Raw genomic sequence first — 19,403 nt, forward strand, 5'->3', positions numbered from 1 at the left:
CCACAGAGCAGACACCATTTTCTGCCAACATTGTGGATAAGTGGACAGTGCTCTTTCACTTACAGTCATCATGCCATCTAGGAGACCCGTCTCTGGCTTCGGTGGTGCCTGTAGCCGTTCCATTGACCACTTCTCAATAACTGATGACACTTGTGGATTGTCAATGTTGAGTAAGCGAAATCCAGTCATATTGACTCCGCTGTATCTGTAGGGTTCCAGGTCTAGTGCAAACAAATCCTAAATCATCAAGGTTCCATTTTTGAAAAAAATAAAGGAATAGATTGTATTAATGATAAAAGGAACCATTCTATATATTGAGTCAAGCCAGTAGCCTGGTAGTGCCAACCTAGAGTAGCAATGGGTTTCAAAGCCATGGCCCATGAACCAAGGAATTGTTTTTTCCCCTAGCCTTGTACTGTTTCCCTTGACTCCAAGCTCACCAAAAATGGCATTCATTATAAATCTGAATAACTTTGATCTGAGTAGGATTTATTTTCCCCACCTTGACTTTAAGCTCACCAGACTCCAAGCTCACCAGAAATGACATTCATTATAAAATCTGAATAACTTTGAGCACAGTAAGATTTATAACATATCTCATGTTTGATTTGTTGGAACATAAAACATTAGATGCTCACAACATTATTTTATAAGCAAGTTTCAGTGCAGTACCTGGTATTGATTTATATTATCCCAGTAATAATGTTACAGCTATTACAAATGAAAAGAAAAGAAAGAAAAGCTTGAAAAATTGGCTGGTCAATGTTAAGAAAACTTTCCAGCCCTGAGAATGAAAAAAGCTTACAGCAGTGTGATGAACAACACAGTTTTAGTACTTATGAGCACCATATTTCTGCTGCCTTGCCAGCTTTGGTAACATGCAGTCACTGTGTCTGATATATGTGTCAAGCTGCTGAAGAAGTAGTTCTGTGTGCATTAGAAGTTGCAAAGCAGGGATATAATGGATGCCTTAAGTGATATTATTTTGTGACACATTTCATAAGCAATGTCATGGACCCCCCAAAAAGTGTGAGACACTTGTCAGGATTTGTTTCAAGGAAAAGTATTGTTGATGCTGATATCAACAGTCTTGTGAAGAAACTGTCAATCTCTGGCAGGATTTCAGTCACACCATTAAAACCTCACAATGTTTACAGTACTGCAATTGCTTCTTTAAATTATAGGGTACAAAGCAAAAGCTTGCTAGTCTTTCCTATGGAAGGAAAGATTGCATGAGCTAAAATGTGTTTAATTGGCTTTAAGCAACAACAAAGTGTCTCACAAGGGATGACAAATTAGTTTCCTTTCTATATACCTCCTATGTCTCGTAGAAATAAGCAACACAGCTAAAAATGTGTCACCTTAAGTATTTTTATTTAGGAATATTTTTGCCTAGCCTTCATCATATACCTGTAGCAATACTAGGATGGGGTAGCATGACTCTAGCACATTAACATTTCCACTAACATAGAGAAGCACTGTAATTAATTAAATAATAAGACCTAATAGACACAAAATTTTGAATAGTCTAGATTTGGTTCTCTCCACACCCTCCCCCCCATTTCCTTAGATATGTTTTGAAGTATGGACTCGCAGGCATACAAGTCTATTTTCCCCCATGCAGCACAGAGAAATGAGAGTGGGGTGGAAATAGGTTTGGTGAGTGTGACAGATATACTAGGCCACCTCTATTGCAAGATGGCTTTGCTATCAACAGTAATACAGTTAAGAAGCACTTTTCATCTATAATGGTTGACACACAGATCATAGGGGATGAAGGTCTTTAGCTACTACTGCTGTAATGGATACAAATTTATCAAAATGTCTTACCAGGGTTGTAAAAAAGTAGTGATAGTATTCAGTCATCATTCCCATGGAGAGGATCTGTTGAGAAAGCAGATTGGGGAGGAGATAAGCCAGAGAGAGAAGCACAACACAAATAATAAGCAATCTACATGAGAAATTATGAGCATATTTGTATGGCAGGTGACTGAAAGACATATATTGCCTTTGCAGATCTACAGAATAGCACGGTGCTGTATGTGGTGCTGAGGGATAATAGCCTCATATCTAGATTGTGCCTTATCTTACTTTCCTTACCTGTATGCTAGTTTTAAAAATGGAAATAGGAAAGTGAGGTTTTATTTTTCAGGGAACAGGGGTTTGGGACAAGATTTCAAACTGTGGAATGGAGAATTGTCAGATAAAACATATTCGGTACATTTGTGCAGGTAGGTTTCTGGTTTGTACATAATCAGCAGCATAGAAATCAGCACTAGTGAATGAAGGAATAGTGGTATGCTTTGTTTTTAACGCATTTGCTGCTTCCCCACTGTAAGGTTGTACTCCCTGCCCTTAGCCCCCAATTCTCCTTCTGAGGGGAGAGCTATGGGGAAAGCAGACAGACATACTCAGGAACACTGGATGAACCACTACCTCTCCACACCTTCAACAACAGCAAAACACTTTCATGTATTGTCATTTTTATTGAGCATATTTATTCGATCATGGAACTCAAGGCAGCATGCACGGGCTTCCCAAAGGGTCCTCCCTCTAGACCAGGTTTCCTCAACCTCAGCCCTCCAGTTGTTTTGGGCCTACAACTCCCATGATCCCTAGCTAGCAGGACCAGTGGTCAGGGATGATGGGAATTGTAGTCTCAAAACATCTGGAGGGCCAAGGTTGAGGAAGCCTGCTCTAGACCCTGATCAGCCCCCGGCCATGCTTAGCTACAAGATGGAGGCTTCATATGCCTTCAGAACATGCACTAGCCAGCCAAAGTCTTACCAAATTGCAATTATGAATATTGTAATATTCTGATTTAGAATTGAGAATATCACCACCACCACCACCACCACCACCATGGTAACTGCTGCATTACACTTGAGGAGGCCAAGACTTGGAAGCAGTTAAAATGTCCCTGTCTCTAGTCAGGGAGTGGGAAGGGCATGGTAGAAACAAGCTTCATCAAGGTGATAATGCTGGATTTGTGAAACAGAGTCAGTTCTGAGCTACAGAGTAGCAGATAATAGCTGCTGTTGTATTCAAGTGCTGCCCATATAGTATGAACTCATATTGCTATCCTGGGGTGGCCTCCTTCTGCGCACAAGCTTTTAGTGTAAATGTACAGCAATAAATTTGACAGAGTAGCCAAAGAAATTGTTCTTTAAATGGTGAATGCCTATGGAGAATTGATTGCTCGAAGGAGCCACAAAAAAGACTAAAAGAATGATTAGGCATAGCTTTCAAGGCTTAATATGGTTCAGATCTATGTAACTTAAAGGAAACTCTCTGTGAGAGGTACAACTTTCCCTGAGAATGAAACTAACACCTTTAGTGGTCACACACACATAGCCACATCCTGACTCAACAGCACAGCTAGCAAGCTAGAATCTCAAGAAAGCGGTTGGCTTTGCAGTACATGGCACCCCCTCTTCTCTCAGGTCAAAGATGATTACTAACCTCTGCATCCTTCCATTCTATCTGGCAGGGTTCCTTCAACCCCCCTTTTTATGCCTTTCCTCCAAATCCAGAAAAGTTGTCAGCAGAATACAGAATAAAAGTCTTGAGGCTGATAAATTAACTGGAAAATGCAGGTGTCTGACTCCCACTAACTTTGAAACTCAGATCAAAAGACACAAGCTTAGCATGCTTAGATGGTTCAGTTTTCATCACTAGTAAATTCTTTCCGTAGAATTTTTTGGTTCAAAGAATTTAAGAATATCACAGACTGAGCAGAGTTATAAGATCTGTTGACTGAACAGCTTGGTGATATCTGTTGGTATAGATACCACCAGCCAATTTTCTCCAGATCATAGAGGTTACAAACTCCATCAAAGAAGTATTAGATATGAATTCAATGTTGTCCGGGGCTTTACTTAATAATATGAAATCATATCTCCATTACAGATAGGATTCAAGCAAAATATCATCTCTCCCTCAGCTAAACACACACACACACAAAACGGCCATCTATAATATTCTGCTGTATGATGTATAAAGGCTTCAGATTTCCAGGCTATAATCATACTGAAAATGGAATTCTCTCTCTGCAGTTTACCCTTGGGGAAAATTCAAGCAGCTATACTTATAATTACTTACTGCTTTTCCTTGCTGTTTGAATATGACATGGGTAGTTATTCTTTGGTCACAATATGTCACATCAGACAGAAGTGGCCATGTTAGCCCTTGACTAGAAAAACTGAATAGAAAATTAAACTTTCTCAGGTGTAGAAAGAAATAATATCCTGAGGAAAGCAGTGGTGGGAGGAGGTGGTTTGACATTTTGCTTTTGCACACTTGCCATGAAGGAAAATTAAACTGGCTAGTATTTGCAATAAAATAAATAAATAAAAAATCTGACAACATGTTGTGTTTCCATAATACTAGAGGAGGGAGGAATACTGTTATGAACCTTTGTAATATTCCAACTCTGGGCAACCCAGCTACCCTCCAGACTTCTCATTGCCTCACTGGGACATCAGCTTCTTACCTATTTTTTTTGTTCTATTTCTTTCTTACTTAATCACCTACAATCAAAAAGCTTCTCTTGGGTTTCCCCCCAGCTCTGACAGCTTTCCAGAAAGATAACAGCAGTGGTGTCCCTCATGAACACTAAACCCTAAACAAATAATAAACTCTATTGAGTTGCAGTTACAGGTAGGTAGCCGTGTTGGTCTGCCATAGTCAAAACAAAATAAAAAATAAAAAATTTCTTCCAGTAGCACCTTAGAGACCAACTAAGTATGAGCTTTCATGTGCATGCACACTTCTTCAGATACACTGAAACAGAAGTCACCAGACCCTTATATATAGTGAGAGAGTTGGGAGGGGTATTACTCAGAAGGGTGGTGGGAATGGGTGATTGGCTGATAGGTGTGGTAAACCTGTTGACGACTGTTAACAACTGCAATTGGTCTTACAGGAAAAAGCAAGGGGTGAGATGGCTAAAAATAGCTTTGTCATGTATAATGAGATAAGAATCCAATGTCTTTGTTCAGACCAGGTGTCTCCATGGTTTTAAGTTTAAGTTAGTTGCAATTCAGCAACTTCTCTTTCCAGTCTATTTCTGAAATTCCTTTGTATTAAGACAGCTACTTTGAGATCTTGTATAGAATGTCCTAGGAGACTGAAGTGTTCTCCTACTGGTTTCTCTGTCTTGTGATTCCTAATGTCAGATTTATGTCCATTTATCCTTTGGCGTAGGGTTTGGACTGTTTGTCCAATATAGAGAGCTGAAGGGCACTATTGGCATTTGATTGCATACACGATGTTAGAAGATGAGCAATTAATGTTGTTGGGGCCAGTAATGGTGTTATCCGGGTTTATGTGGCAGCAAAGTTGGCATCTGGGTTTATTGCAGGCTCTGGTACCAGTGTCCATGTTGAGTCCTGTCGTTGTATTATTGTGGGTGAGGAGTTGTTTAAGATTGGGTGGCTGTCTGTAGGCGATGAAAGGTCTTCCTCCCAGAGCTTGAGAAAGAGAACTGTCATTGTCTAGGAGAGGTTGTAGATCTCTGATGATGCGTTGTACTGTTTTAACTTGGGAGCTGTATGTGATTACTAGTGGTGTTCTGTTATTTTCTTTTCTGGGTCTGTCTTGCAGCAAGTTCTCTCTGGGTATCAGTCTGGCTCTGTTGATCTGTTGTTTAACTTCATCAGGCAGATATTTTAGTTCTAAAAAGGTTGGCTGTAGATCTTAGTTGAGAGTCTGTCTGTAGAATTGGAACAGATGCGGCTGGAACGTAGTGCCTGGCTATATACAATGGATTGTTTGGTATGTTTGGGATGGTAGCTAGAAGCATGTAGATATGTTTGTCAGTCAGTTGGTTTACGGTATAAGGTGGTGTCTATGTGTCCATCCTGTATTTTTATAGTAGTGTCCAAAAAATGTATTTCTTGCATAGATTGGTTCATTGTTAGGTTGATGGTGGGGTGAAAGTCATTGAATGTCTGATGGAAGGTGCCCAGGGTTTGTTGACCATGTGTCCAGATAATAAAAATATCATCAATGTATCAGGTACAAGAGAGGTTTGAGTGGGTAGGAGTTTAGGAAACGTTGTTCTAAATCTGCCATGAAGATGTTGGCATACTGTGGGGCCATGCAGGTGCCCATTGCTGTGCCGCTGATCTGGAGGAACAGATCATCACCATATTTGAAGTTGTTGTGGGTAAGGACAAAATGACAGAGTTTGGTAGCAAAGTCCGCTGTGGTTTTAGCTGAAATGGTGTTCCTTATAGCTTGTAAACCATTGTTGTGTGGGATGTTGGTATACAGAGATTCCACATCCATAGTGACTAGAATAGTATTGTTAGGAAGATTATTCAAAGATTGTATTTTTCTCAGAAAATCTGTGGTGTCACGTACGTAGCTGGGAGCACTGATAGCATATGGTTTCAGAACAGAGTCCATATAATTGGAAACACCCACTGTAATAGTGCCAATACCTGAGTTGATTCCCCAGGTAAGCACAGGTTCTAATCTATACTTGATTCATCTACTCCCACTCTGCTTTGTTGATTGCATGATCTTCATCACCTAAATAGGGCTTCAGTACTCTCTATCCTGGAAGAAACTGCTTGATACTGGGAAGCAAAAGCGGGTGGGTTTAAGGCGAAAATGGGATTTGCTGAGCTCAGGTGATGCTAATAGTTCTAGTGACTCCACCCTTTATGAAGGCTATGCTATACAGGTGAAACTCAAAAAATTAGAATATCGTGGAAAAGTTCATATATTTCAGTAATTTAACTTAAAATGTGGAACTAATATATGAGATAGACTCATGACATGCAAAGCGAGATATATCAAGCCTTCATTTGTTATAATTGTGATGATTATGGCGTACAGCTGATGAAAACCCCAAATTCACAATCTCAGAAAATTAGAATATTGTGAAAAGGTGCAGTACTCAATCCATAACATCTGCAAAGGGTTCCTGAGCCTTTAAATGGTCTCTCAGTCTGGTTCAGTAGGAATCACAATCTCTGATGCTTGTGCACCTTTTTCTTCCACACTTTCTCCTTCTGCATAACTTTCCATTAATGTGCTTTGATACAGCACTTTGGGAACATCGAACTTCTGCAATTACCTTTTGAGGCTTTCCCTCCTTATGGAGGGTCTCAAAGATGGTTTTCTGCACAACTGTCAGGTCAGCAGCCTTCCCCAAGAAACAATGTCAGAAGCATCTTACCTGGGCTAAAGAAAAAAAGAACAGGTCTGTGGCTCAGTGGTCCCAAGTCCTCTTTTCTGATGAGAGCAACTTTTGCATCTCATTTGGAAAGCAAGGACCCAGAGTCTGGAGGAAGAATGGGGAGGCACACAATGCCAGATGCTTGAAGTCCAGTGTGAAGTTTCCACAGTCTGTCTTGATTTGGGGAGCCATGTCATCTGCTGGTGTTGGTCCACTGTGCTTCATTAAGTCTAGGGTCAATGCAGCCGTCTACCAGGAGATTTTGGAGCACTTCATGCCTCCTTCTGCAGATGAGCTTTATGGGGATGCTGACTTCATTTTCCAGCAGGACTTGGCACTTGCCCACACTGCCAAAAGTACCAAAACCTGGTTCAATGCCCATGGGATTACTGTGATTGATTGGCCAGCAAACTCGCCTGACCTGAACCCCATAGAGAATCTATGGGGCATTGCCAAGAGAAAGATGAGAGACATGAGACTGAGCAATACAGAAGAGCTGAAGGCCGCTATTGAAGCATCCTGGTCTTCCATAACACCTCAGCAGTGCCACAGGCTGATAACATCCATGCCACGCTGCAGTGAGGCAGTAATTGATGCAAAAGGGGTCCAAACCAAGTATTGAGTACATATGCATGCTTCTACTTTTCAGAGGTCCAATATTGTTCTATTTGCAATCCTTGTTTTGTTGATTTCATTTAATATTCTAATTTTCTGAGATTGTGAATTTGGGGTTTTCATCAGCTATACGCCATAATCATCACAATTATAACAAATAAAGGCATGACATATCTCGCTTTGCATGGCATGAGTCTATCTCATATATTAGTTTCATCTTTTAAGTTGAATTACTGAAATAAATGAACTTTTCCACGTTATTCTAATTTTTTGAGTTTCACCTGTACATTAGATGCCCCACAACTTTCAAGGCAGAGGAAAGGTGGTATCAAAGATACATCAGAAGTCTCACTGTGAATTGATGAAAGGAAGATATTACCTGTGTGGGCCTTCTCAGTAGTGGCGCCCACCCTGTGACACCCTCCCATCAGATGTCAAGGAAATAAACAACTAGACATCTGAAGGCAGCCCTTCTTAGGGAAATTTTTAATGTTTGAAGTTTTATTCTGTTTTTAATGTTCTGTTGAAAGCCGCCCAGAATGGTAGAAATAATAAATTATTATAAATTATTATATGCGACAGGGAGAAGAATTTTCATGTCATGATAAAAAGACACCCTTGAAGAGAGAATAGAGGGACCAGGGTTTGTTGAAAGAATATACTTATGTGAAACTCTAATGCTGCAATCCTACACAAATTTCAAAGAGGTAAGCCCTGTTGAACACAGTGGGAATAATTTCTTAGAAAACTTTTTAGTTTTAATGTACAAGAAACATCGAATTATCTGCATTCCACAATTGTGTAAAACTCCAATATTCAGATGTCTATCCAGATATGAGGTTTCTATCTCAAATTTTTGCAAAAGTTTGCCTCTTTTATACTCCAGCTCTTTGAAGAGCTCATAACTGTGTACAGAGCCTATGCATGAACAAGTGGTATGCATGCACACAGACAGCAAACAAAGAGATGTGTTTTGGCATGAAATACCAATCCAAAGCCTCACACGTATGTGTTGTTGTTTAGTTGTGTCCGACTCTTCGTGACCCCATGGACCAGAGCACGCCAGGCACTCCTGTCTTCCACTGCCTCCCGCAGTTTGGCCAGTCGCTTCAAGAACACTGTCCAACCATCTCACCCTCTGTCGTCCCCTTCTCCTTGTGTCCTCCATCTTTCCCAACATCAGGGTCTTTTCCAGGGAGTCTTCTCTTCTCATGAGGTGGCCAAAGTATTGGAGCCTCATTCAGGATCTGTCCTTCCAGTGAGCACTCAGGGCTGATTTCCTTCAGAATGGATACGTTTGATGTTCTTGCTGTCCATGGGACTCTCAATAGTCTCCTCCAGCACCATAATCCAAAAGCATCAATTCACACATATGTAAGCTATGCTAATCTTAATTTGAGCAGGAATTTTGGGCATTCTACTTATAGAAGGCCCAATCATTCATTCTTCCTTGAATAAAATATGGGGGGGGCACATAATCAATCACATGTCACGGTGCACTCACACCATTTGAATGGCAATGCCCATCAACAGTGCACCAACAAGTGCACTGTGCTGGGCTTATAAATTTTAGGAGGGAAGTTCCTGCTGCTAACCTCTGGTGGCTGCAACATAATTACATTCACATACACATAGTCAGGTATACACATTTGCACTTCAGCCTGCCTCAGCCTACCATGCATGCTATTCCTGCAGGATGTATCTCAGCACAATAGCAGATCAGGCGCTAAAGAGCTTTACAGCCTGATTTTCTTGGTTGGGATCCTAACCAGAACAACTATATGGGAGAGCTAAGGAAACTCTTAGTTTAGAGTGCTTACCCTCAGCTGCTGGGTCTGACTGCTACACACGTACAGGACATCATTAAAAGCTGCAAGAGCCTCTCCAGGCACAGGGTAGGTAACCTTTGAAATCTTCCACATGTTCATAGCCTTTAAATCGGCTTTTGAGAGATGTTCAGACAGGTTTTGCTTGTCCAAAAGAGGCTCAAAGAGAATCCCACTGTTGAAAAATAGCTGCTCAACACAGTGATAATGAGTCAAAATCTAATCCACCTGAATGCGGTTTTATTGCTTCCCAGAAGCTGAAAAGCAGATGGCATGATAACTTTGATAGAAACAAATGGGCATTTTCTTTCTTCTTACCTGTTTAAGGATTTCTGCTGCTGTTTCATGTGAGCAATCAAATATCACGTAGAACTCTTTGCCCTTCTTCATCTCCTTGAGTAAAGGCCGGGCATCTTTATTCCCAGAGGGCAACTGCCGGATTTTGATTTTAATGTTGTATCTAGAAGGGGCTTTGATGAGTTCTTGCAGGCGAATTAGACCTGGAAAATGACACCCAATCATTCAAATAGCTGCTCTGTGCAATGAATCTTCACTGTCATTTAGACTCAACATTTAATTTCACAATTCCACAATATATTTCAAATTTACTCCATATAAAAGCTTAATGTGTTAGCATATCATTTATCAGATCTTTCACTGGTGAAGCTTAAGAAATTTCTTTTTGCTTTATGGGCCCAGGGAAAAATACACCTTGAAAATATATTTAGAAACTTTTTGGTACATAATTGTTTACTTATTAAAATTATACCACACCCTCCTCCCAAAGGAGCACAGGGCCTCTTTCTCTGAGCCTCAGCTCACAACATCCTTTAATATTAAACAAGTCACACTCTGAAAACCTAGCATTTAATTTACATTAAAGATCAGTAAGCAATGAAATAATAAAGAAAGTGCAATGAAAGGCCTGTCCTTCTGTTTCGTGGAATACATGTTTAGTGAAAGTGGATTGCTGTGACACCTGGCACTATGCAAGCATTTTGTGGTCAACTTCTATGTGGTAAGAGAACCAGCCAGGAATCCAAAGACAGCTCCAGTTTAGCAAGGTGTTGAGATAAATGCTGGTCTGATATTTCAGCAAACATTTAATTTGACCATTCATGGAGGGGAGGGTGCAAACAGAAACTGGGGAGGATTGTGTTCTCTATCTTTTTTCTGTTTCCTTGAGTCAGCATTGTGAAATGGTGGAGTGGAATATGTGTTTGATTTTAACTTCTGGTCTTTAAACTTCTCTGTCAAATTGTTGGAGGGCTATAAAATGATTCTCTTTGCTCCATGTAGTTTATCAGCCCAGCTCTGTTTGCTGGAGTTACTGGACACGCCAGAGAATGTCGACAAACTTAGAAAGCCATTTAAAGCATTGTTCAGATGGGAAACATGTGACCATGGTGGCCAACTTCAAGACTCAGCCAAAAATGGAACCAGGAGGAGTTGGGGAGAGGCAAAAAAAAAAAAAAAGTTAGTCATGTGCCCAAACTAGAGTAGCTGGTGTAGCAGTGCAGTGGCTGTTGCTAGCTGGGCCTAAGGGAGAAACAAGCGGTCATAGAAACAGAAGTGGTTGCAAAAATATCCATTCTAGAAAACCCATTGAAACAAATGGATACTGAGTAGTGTGGAATAACCAGTCATATATAACCAATATGCTCTAATTAATGCACCAATGGGTTAAGCTGTCCTGCCAGGCTTAGTTAGGTTACTCTTCTCAACTTGGGAGTAAGGGTTTTCCAGCCTTTGCTCTTCCCATCCCACCATGTGATCCTTACCAGTAAGGAGTTCTAAAATGTTTGCTCCAGCTTAGCTGTGTGGCTTAAGCAAGTCATCTTTATGTTTCTATACAAATAATTTAGAAACAGTCACCTTTTATAACCTACGTTTTATTGCTTGTGTTTTCTAACTGCTTTATGGAAAAGCACATGAACCTGACCTTTGAAGAGTTTGTAAATAAACCTTTTTTAAACTTAACATATGTGTGGTCTCTTTCTATGCTAAGGAAGAGGGTAATTTAGGAAGCAACCCAGAAGAGGATATTTTAAAGGCCTAACAGCCTACACTTTACTTTGCTGCATGTTTTGTGATTTTAAATCTCTGCTGGGGTTCTCTCACTAAAGGGTACTTGTTCCAAACCTGGAAATTCTCCCTTTATTTGTCTATCTTTATCTTTAACCAAATCAACAAGTAGCAATAAGTGTAGAACTGAATAGCGAAGGGATGCCTAGGGTATCACTATCCAGAGCCCTGAAGGTCAGCAGACAGAACACACCTGCCAGTTTCCTAAGTCTTTCACCTCTCTTGAAAATAGAGCTATCTTTCAACCTGTCCTGAGCTGAATAATTTGGCCGTGGTTGACAAAAACAGTCACTGTCCTGTAATGCAGAAATAAATGGGGTGGGGGTGCAGGATGCTGGATTCCATAGGCTTGAGTCAGGCGTGTTGCACAAATCTATACTTAATTATTCAAAAGTAAGCCCAACTTGATTCAGACATACTTCCTAGAAAGGGTGCTTACAACTGTATTCCAAATCTGTTTATATCCAAATATGGGTGGAGGATCAGGCTGCAAATATTTAAAATACACTAGGTTGCTCTCTGTTGAGGTCAATAGGTAAATAATCCTCTGCTTTAAAAAAGAAATTCAAGAGTTTCTTTAGTATATTGCATCCTCTGTCCAGTTATGTACAAAATTTGTTTACTCATTAATACACATAAACACACCCTTATGATGTTCTCCAACGAAGCCAAAGGATAATAGGGCTGTTTAGAAAAAGATATTGAATTAAAGCAAGAATCGCCTAAAAGCCCTTTTGACAAATGGTAATTTTGAAAATGAATCATAAGCCTTGCTAGCACATTTGATTTACTTCCTGTGCAAACCTACTTAGCATCTCTGGCATTAGAAGTGCACTAATAGAATGCAAGCTGAAGTATAAAGCAGCATAAAGTATCACCCTATTTCCTCTGATGTGAAGTGGTGATTGCTATGCTGCGAGCTATTGGCTTTTGCTCAAGGCCTCGCATTGCATGAGGAAAATTGACTTTTTTCCTTGGTAGACTGATTCTCTCCTTTCAGTTTTTAAGCATCCACAAACCAATACAGAATATGAACCATTATGATTATTCAAGTGAAAATTGTAGTAGCACAATACAAAGCATAGTTTGGCTGCTAAAAGGGAGGCCTCAAACTGCAACATTCAGGTTCACAGGCTTCCTGAAAGGACTTTTTATAGAGTTGATGACCTAGCAGAGGGAAGCTGGCTGTAAATCCACAGCTCAGCTGTATTAAGCAGCAAAGAACCCGGTTCAGCCACTGTGACACAAGTTACATTAACAGAGAAAAATGGGGCTTCAGGCACAATAATTTCAGGTGTAATTTCCGTTTACTGATAAGAACTCTTTGGCTCAAAATGATCCTTTTGTCATATACTGTCCTGTGGCAGCAAAAGTCCGCATAATAGCTACCGGTGAGTTTTAAGGAAATGGAATTGATTAAGGAAAATGTCTGATCCACAATTGATGTTCAGAAAACACGTGCCCATCTATATATATACTTGCATTCATGTGCAGTGGCAAGAAAATATTCCGCAAAGGAAAAGTAGAGAAAATATATACATTCTCTTTCGGTCTCTTTTTCACTCTACTCTCTTAGCTCTTGATAGTGGTACTCAAATAGCGAAAGGGTTGGCATAGCTGTGGAAGCTCATAAACTTCTTCAGGAGAAAGGGTGCGATATAAAGTTGATTAATAATAAACAACAGTGTATTTTTAAAAGTGTTGTGGTGCCTACCTGTACTGTCTTCGTATACTACTGTTATTATCTTCCAGTTGTAATATAGCACCAAATCCAATACTGCTCTGCTGATGGCTGCATAGTCTGGGTAGAGGTTGATGTAAAAGGAATCTTTGTTATCCACTGTAGGATGTTTCCATCTGGTCTGTATATGTGGAACTTCAAGTGCATTGCAGATAGATTGTACTGCACTGACTGATGAGCTGTGAGATGGTCCAAAGAGTGCAGCTACCCCAAGAGCAAGCTGATCACATGCTGTATGAGAGAGGGATAAAGAAAAGACCAATAATGCTGTAGGACCATTTTACTCTTTTGCTCCTTTGTCTAACTGAATTGGTGGAATTTCTGTACTTGGGGGGGAAATGAGTTCAAAATTAAGGCGGGGGGAAGGCCAGCTCATCAAAACTTTATACCATCATTGATTTCAACTACACAGATGGGATACAGCCTATTACAAAACTCCAATAACTTCAAATAAAAATAATGCAAGGGTTTCACTTCATTACTTTTAAATAGGGCTGACTTCAAATCCCTCAGTCATGATTGTGAGACATTCAGGAGCCCTGAGCTATTCTAGTAATGTATTCACCCAATGAAAGTCTTATGAATTATGATGCATGGCACAGTGACCATAGATACATTTCATTGCAATAGGCACAGCAAGGATTTCCAAGCTACCTGACAAATTACTATCCAAGGGTGTTATAGTTTGTTAATTTCAAGGCAAACACTCATAGAGGATAAAGGGTACTATTATTCATGGTGACACTTTATGTTGTGAGATGTACTCATTTTATGTGGACCTTTGAGGAAAGCAAAGATGGAACTAGAGATTTGCACATTACACTAATATTTATCATGCATTGAATCTTTTAAAGCGAGAATTCTAGTAGGCCTAATGTGAAATCAAAATAACATTATACATGTTGATCCCGTCTGAGTCCCTGATATAATGCAAATTATTTTATAAGAAAGACTGGAGTCATTTTAATATCCTTGAAATAGCTGCTTTCGTGATAAAGTATAATATATTGAGGAATAAATCAGAGAAATTCCTTACTGATATTTAAAATTCCTTTAAATATCTATATGCTGATTTCAAATGGCCAAGCACCATGCAGAGATTACATCAGGCATGCCCAAAGTCTGTTTCAGGCGCCTAATCTGGCCTGCTGGTCAGTTTAATCCGGCCCCCGTGGCAGTTTATCTTCTCCTGGGGGGTAAAAACCTCAACAACTTCAATCATGAAAAAAGCTCAACAACTTTGGGGTAAAATCATAAAAAAGGCCAACGACTTCTTCAATCCTAAAAAAAAAGCTCACAACTTTGGTTGGTCCTTTGGTCGGCCCTAACAGCCCTTCACTTCATCAAATCTGACCCTCTTTGTAAAAAGTTTGGACACCACTGGATTACATTAAGTACTGCTTTTGAAATTAGACTGAGGGCTACATGTGGGTGGAAAGGTGCAGTTTGCCCACTGCTTTATTTTAAAGGTAGTCAGAAGAAGCACTTAAGAGCCATCTGGCCAATGAAAATGAAACCATCCCCAAAGTGTCCATTTCTGAAAGCTATGAGCCTGTTCTGGCTTTGAGACTGGGACCAAAGCAGATGTTCTGAATGGTTCCACAGCCAAACAGTGAAGAACTTTGCATGGCCAGCCTTGCCATTAGAAATTGGAAGAGGCATTTGATTTGGGATGTCATGCTTTATTGTTGTATGCTTAGCTAAAGGAGAAGTACTTTGGGATTTTTTTTCATCAGGTGCCAAAATAACTTGGTCAGCCTTCGGGACTACACATCTTGACTCTGCCTGGGGTAGCTCCATTTGTGGTTTTGTTTGAGACAGAAAAAAGTCTTGGGCTGGCTCTACGTAGCATCTAGTAAAAGACTGTGTGCATGTGTGTGTCACCATGCACTCAACTGCAACTCTAATCACAACTATCACATATCTATATAAAGCTACCTGAAGTGACTTGAAAGACAGTAAACAATGACTGCATTTCAACCTGGATATGCCCTTCATCTACTTGCATCAAGTTAACCCATATTCTCAGCTTGCCAATGTAGTAATATGGATTTTATCAGCTCAGGCAACTGGCCAACAATGAGAATCTAACTAAGAAGTGAAAGCAAACAGGATTGCTTATCGTTACAGGTAGGTAGCCGTGTTGGTCTGCCGTAGTCGAAACAAAATAAAAAAATTCCTTCCAGTAGCACCTTGGAGACCAACTTAGTTTGTTATTGGTATGAGCTTTTGTGTGCATGCGTCTGAAGAAGTGTGCATGCACACGAAAGCTCATACCAATAACAAACTTAGTTGGTCTCTAAGGTGCTACTGGAAGGAATTTTTTTATTTAGGGTTGATTATCATCTACTATCAAACCTATCCATACTGAAGGAAATCAGCCCTGAGTGCTCATTGGAAGCACAGATCCTGAAGCTGAGGCTCCAATACTTTGGCCATCTCATGAGAAGAGAAGACTCCCTGGAAAAGACCCTGATGTTGGGAAAGATGGAGGGCACAAGGAGAAGGGGACGACAGAGGACGAGATGGTTGGACAGTGTTCTCGAAGCTACTAACATGAGTCTGACCAAACTGTGGGAGGCAGTGGAAGACAGGAGTGCCTGGCGTGCTCTGGTCCATGGGGTCACGAAGAGTCGGACACGACTAAACGACAACAACAACAATCATCTACTATGGAAAGGTTGTCAGAGAAATTGATGGTATGACCTTAGCCCGATTACCGGTATGTTATGTTTCTAACTTTTATCATAGTTGTTGTTGTTGTTGTTATTTGTTTAGTGGCCTTGGTTTACATATGCTCCCTTCCACAATATAATTTGCAAAAGTGAGGTCCCCACAAGAAGAGCACACTAAATTTAGAGCAGGTACAGGCAGGTGGAAGAGGAGAGACAAGGTAACAAGGGATGTGGGATACGACTCTGATCATGATCACGAAAGCTCATACCAAGAACAAACTTACCGGTAGTTGGTCTCTAAGGTTCTACTGGAAAGAATTTTTATTTTATTTTTTATTTTGTTTTTATTTTGTTTCGACTACGGCAGACTAACACGGCTACCCACCTGTAACTGATCATGAAGTATTCATACTTTATTCCACAGGGATTAGAATTTTTTAAGCAATTTATTAAATTGTTCCTCAGGATCCTAGACAAACAAGCATTTAATCCATTTATCTTTCTCTGAAGAAACAAGGCATGTCTGACACCATCTAATCTACATGCAGACCAGAAGTCTTGCCTCATCAAAAAGCCCACTTGGGACTGTTGATTTTTCTTAGGCACAACTAGTCATTCACCTCTTAGAGGCCTTCTTGACATATATCATATAAATGGTAATTTATCTCATGGTCCTTTGAAATAAAGACCTGTACATTTTCTGATGGAACCACATGTGGCATGAGAGTCATGAATTACTAAGAAAGCATTCAGAATGCACTTTGAAAATGTATTCACTACATAACGGACTTCGGTTTCTGAGAATCAAATAGGTTTACTAGCAAATAAGTTTATGAAACCATCTACCATGCTGCTGCTACTCACATAAACTTATTACAACCTTGAAATCCAGTGATTTCCGGTAATATTTTCATAAACCTGATTAAGGTACCTTTTAGGCAGAATTTTATTCAGCTAAGGGATCTTTTACTACTATTTTCTTAACCATGTTTTAAATAACTTTTTATTTTAATTGTTCCTTAGAAGTTTCAGTGGGGCAGACAACTGTATTCCTATTTTACCACGCACATTACCTTGGAAGAATAAATTTTCAATAAATAAATAAATGCTCAAAAATGCAGATACGAATGTTCCATTTTAACATTCTGTGGGGCTTTCCTCTATCAATTTTTAATTTAAAAGGTTATTGTTTAGAAAAGCTTTCTGCTTTCAAGGTTATACCATTACAGGCTGACCTGATTGAAGTAGACTTTTGTGATTCAAGTAGACTGTGGTCCAGGGGCATTTTGTCGATACTCCTATATGGGCACGGCTTAATTAAAAATATTTTACAAACTCACACTCAGAGACACAGGCAAAACAAATGCAAGGATAGTAACTGGTCTGCTCTCTCAAAATATTGATAGTATCTCTGTAGTGCACATCAATACACACAACCCTTTACAAATGCTTGAAGATTAAATACTGAAATACTACATGTCCCATACTGTAGAAAGGCTGCTCATTTATAAGCAGGGAAGAGAGAAAATGTTTGATTTTCTGTCATATACTATTACTATCACAGAGCTAAATATTAGCAAAGAAGAGCAGCTCAGCATGGCTCTCTAGATATTTCAATATCGCAAGCAATTACAGCCATTTCAAATCTTATACAAAACAAAGAATTAGATTGTTTCAGATAATTATGCAGTACAGGCCTAGATTGTGGTTGAAGAAATATGCTGGCCTGGGTGTGTTGTCACAGATTATACTGAAAAAACCCCAACGTATTTGACATTCATTAGCTAAATTTAGCTGCAATAAACTGACTACAAGGAAATACAAAAACTTTTAGAGGCAATGTGGGCACAACATTTGAGAGTCACTTAGAAAGTTACCTCGTCTTGAAGCTTCAAAACTATCAAAAAGGTTAATTCTCTGGATGTCATAGGTTAATGTGGTATTAGGCATCAGTGTTCTGTTTCTGTTAATGTTGGTAACTGCAAATTTGAAAGCTATCTCTTCCACGTTGACAGGTTCATTTTCCACAGTTTCAAATATCCCGCCTGTGAAAATAAAGAGACAAAAAATAAGCTTTAGTCATGTTTTAGCTTGTCTTAGCATGTCATTACATACAACACCAATCTAAATAAAAATAAGGAATGTCCATTTCAGAACAAGGAATAGAGAAAAAATCAGTGGAGAGAGCAATTGACTTGTTTCAAACAAACCAGAGTTTAGATGAACCAGTTTTTCAGGTTCAGATTACATGTGTCCAGAGAAGGGCAACAAAGATAGTGAGTGGCCTGTAGCCTATGGTAAGTGTGATGTCTGAACCAGGCCTCTATCTTTTAGCCTCTATTGAGATAACAGCATGAAGGAGTAAATCACAACATAAAGATTGTAAGTGTACAATATATAATAACATAACACATATTTTTAAAATTTGAGGTCCGGTGTAAGTGGCACCTGCCATTACTTAAATAAATATCTCTCATGCCCCAGCTGTATGCGAACATGTACTGTAGATAATGCCCCTTAGATTATATCAGTCTCATAGCCAAATTCTGTGGAAACGTGGGGCTTGAGAAATGCATAATAAACAGCATATTTTGAAGCAAGTTCTTTAAGCAGCCACATCTAACTGAAGCCCTTGATTTGCATGTATAATTTACTCATTTACTGCTATCCATTAGAGAATACTTTGAGTTTTGCAGTCACTTATTTCCCCATGTGAAATTCACAATTCACATATTGCTTAATATTTCCCAGTCAACAAAATATAATCTGCTAATGTGCTGCAAGGGCTCTTTTGATTTTTATATGTCGCCGGTATAGAGTAGCATAGTCATTATCTGACAATCAGGAAATGGAAATACACAGTAGAATTACAACCTGCTTTACATTTTAACTCAGCAGTCACAATGTTAATAGTTCTTAGAAGAAAATAAGATTGAAATGTCGTACACTTTTTAAACAAGTAACATTAGGTTTACCATTTAAATAACATGTAATTTTATAGATGATCACATCTTAAACAATTTTATTATGTATCCCTCTGTATTACAGCTGCCTCCCAATTCTTTATCCCATAATTCTTTTAGATAATGAATAATGGCAATACCAACCAGTCCACTGGACCCTTGGTTCACTCTACTTAGCATTCCCCAATAGTACTTCGTTTGGATTATAGTACCAACTACTGAGCTACATGCTGAAATTAATGTCAGTCAGCTCTGTCCATCATATTTTTCTCTTATCAGGACTCCTGTAATCTCTGGAAGATTTATATC

At 39.4% G+C, this 19,403-nt stretch overlaps 1 protein-coding gene across 1 annotated transcript in view; it reads right to left on the reverse strand.

Moving 5' to 3' along the window:
* GRIK1 (glutamate ionotropic receptor kainate type subunit 1) overlaps positions 1-19,403 on the reverse strand; it is a 166,379-nt gene that overhangs the window by 61,621 nt on the left and 85,355 nt on the right. The window contains 5 exon segments of the mRNA XM_033146899.1: positions 64-237; positions 1,831-1,884; positions 9,949-10,130; positions 13,430-13,687; positions 18,009-18,176. Coding sequence (XP_033002790.1) covers positions 64-237; positions 1,831-1,884; positions 9,949-10,130; positions 13,430-13,687; positions 18,009-18,176 — 836 coding nt within the window.

The sequence above is a fragment of the Lacerta agilis genome, chromosome 4 (genome assembly GCF_009819535.1).
Source record: "Lacerta agilis isolate rLacAgi1 chromosome 4, rLacAgi1.pri, whole genome shotgun sequence".
Taxonomy (NCBI): domain Eukaryota; kingdom Metazoa; phylum Chordata; class Lepidosauria; order Squamata; family Lacertidae; genus Lacerta; species Lacerta agilis.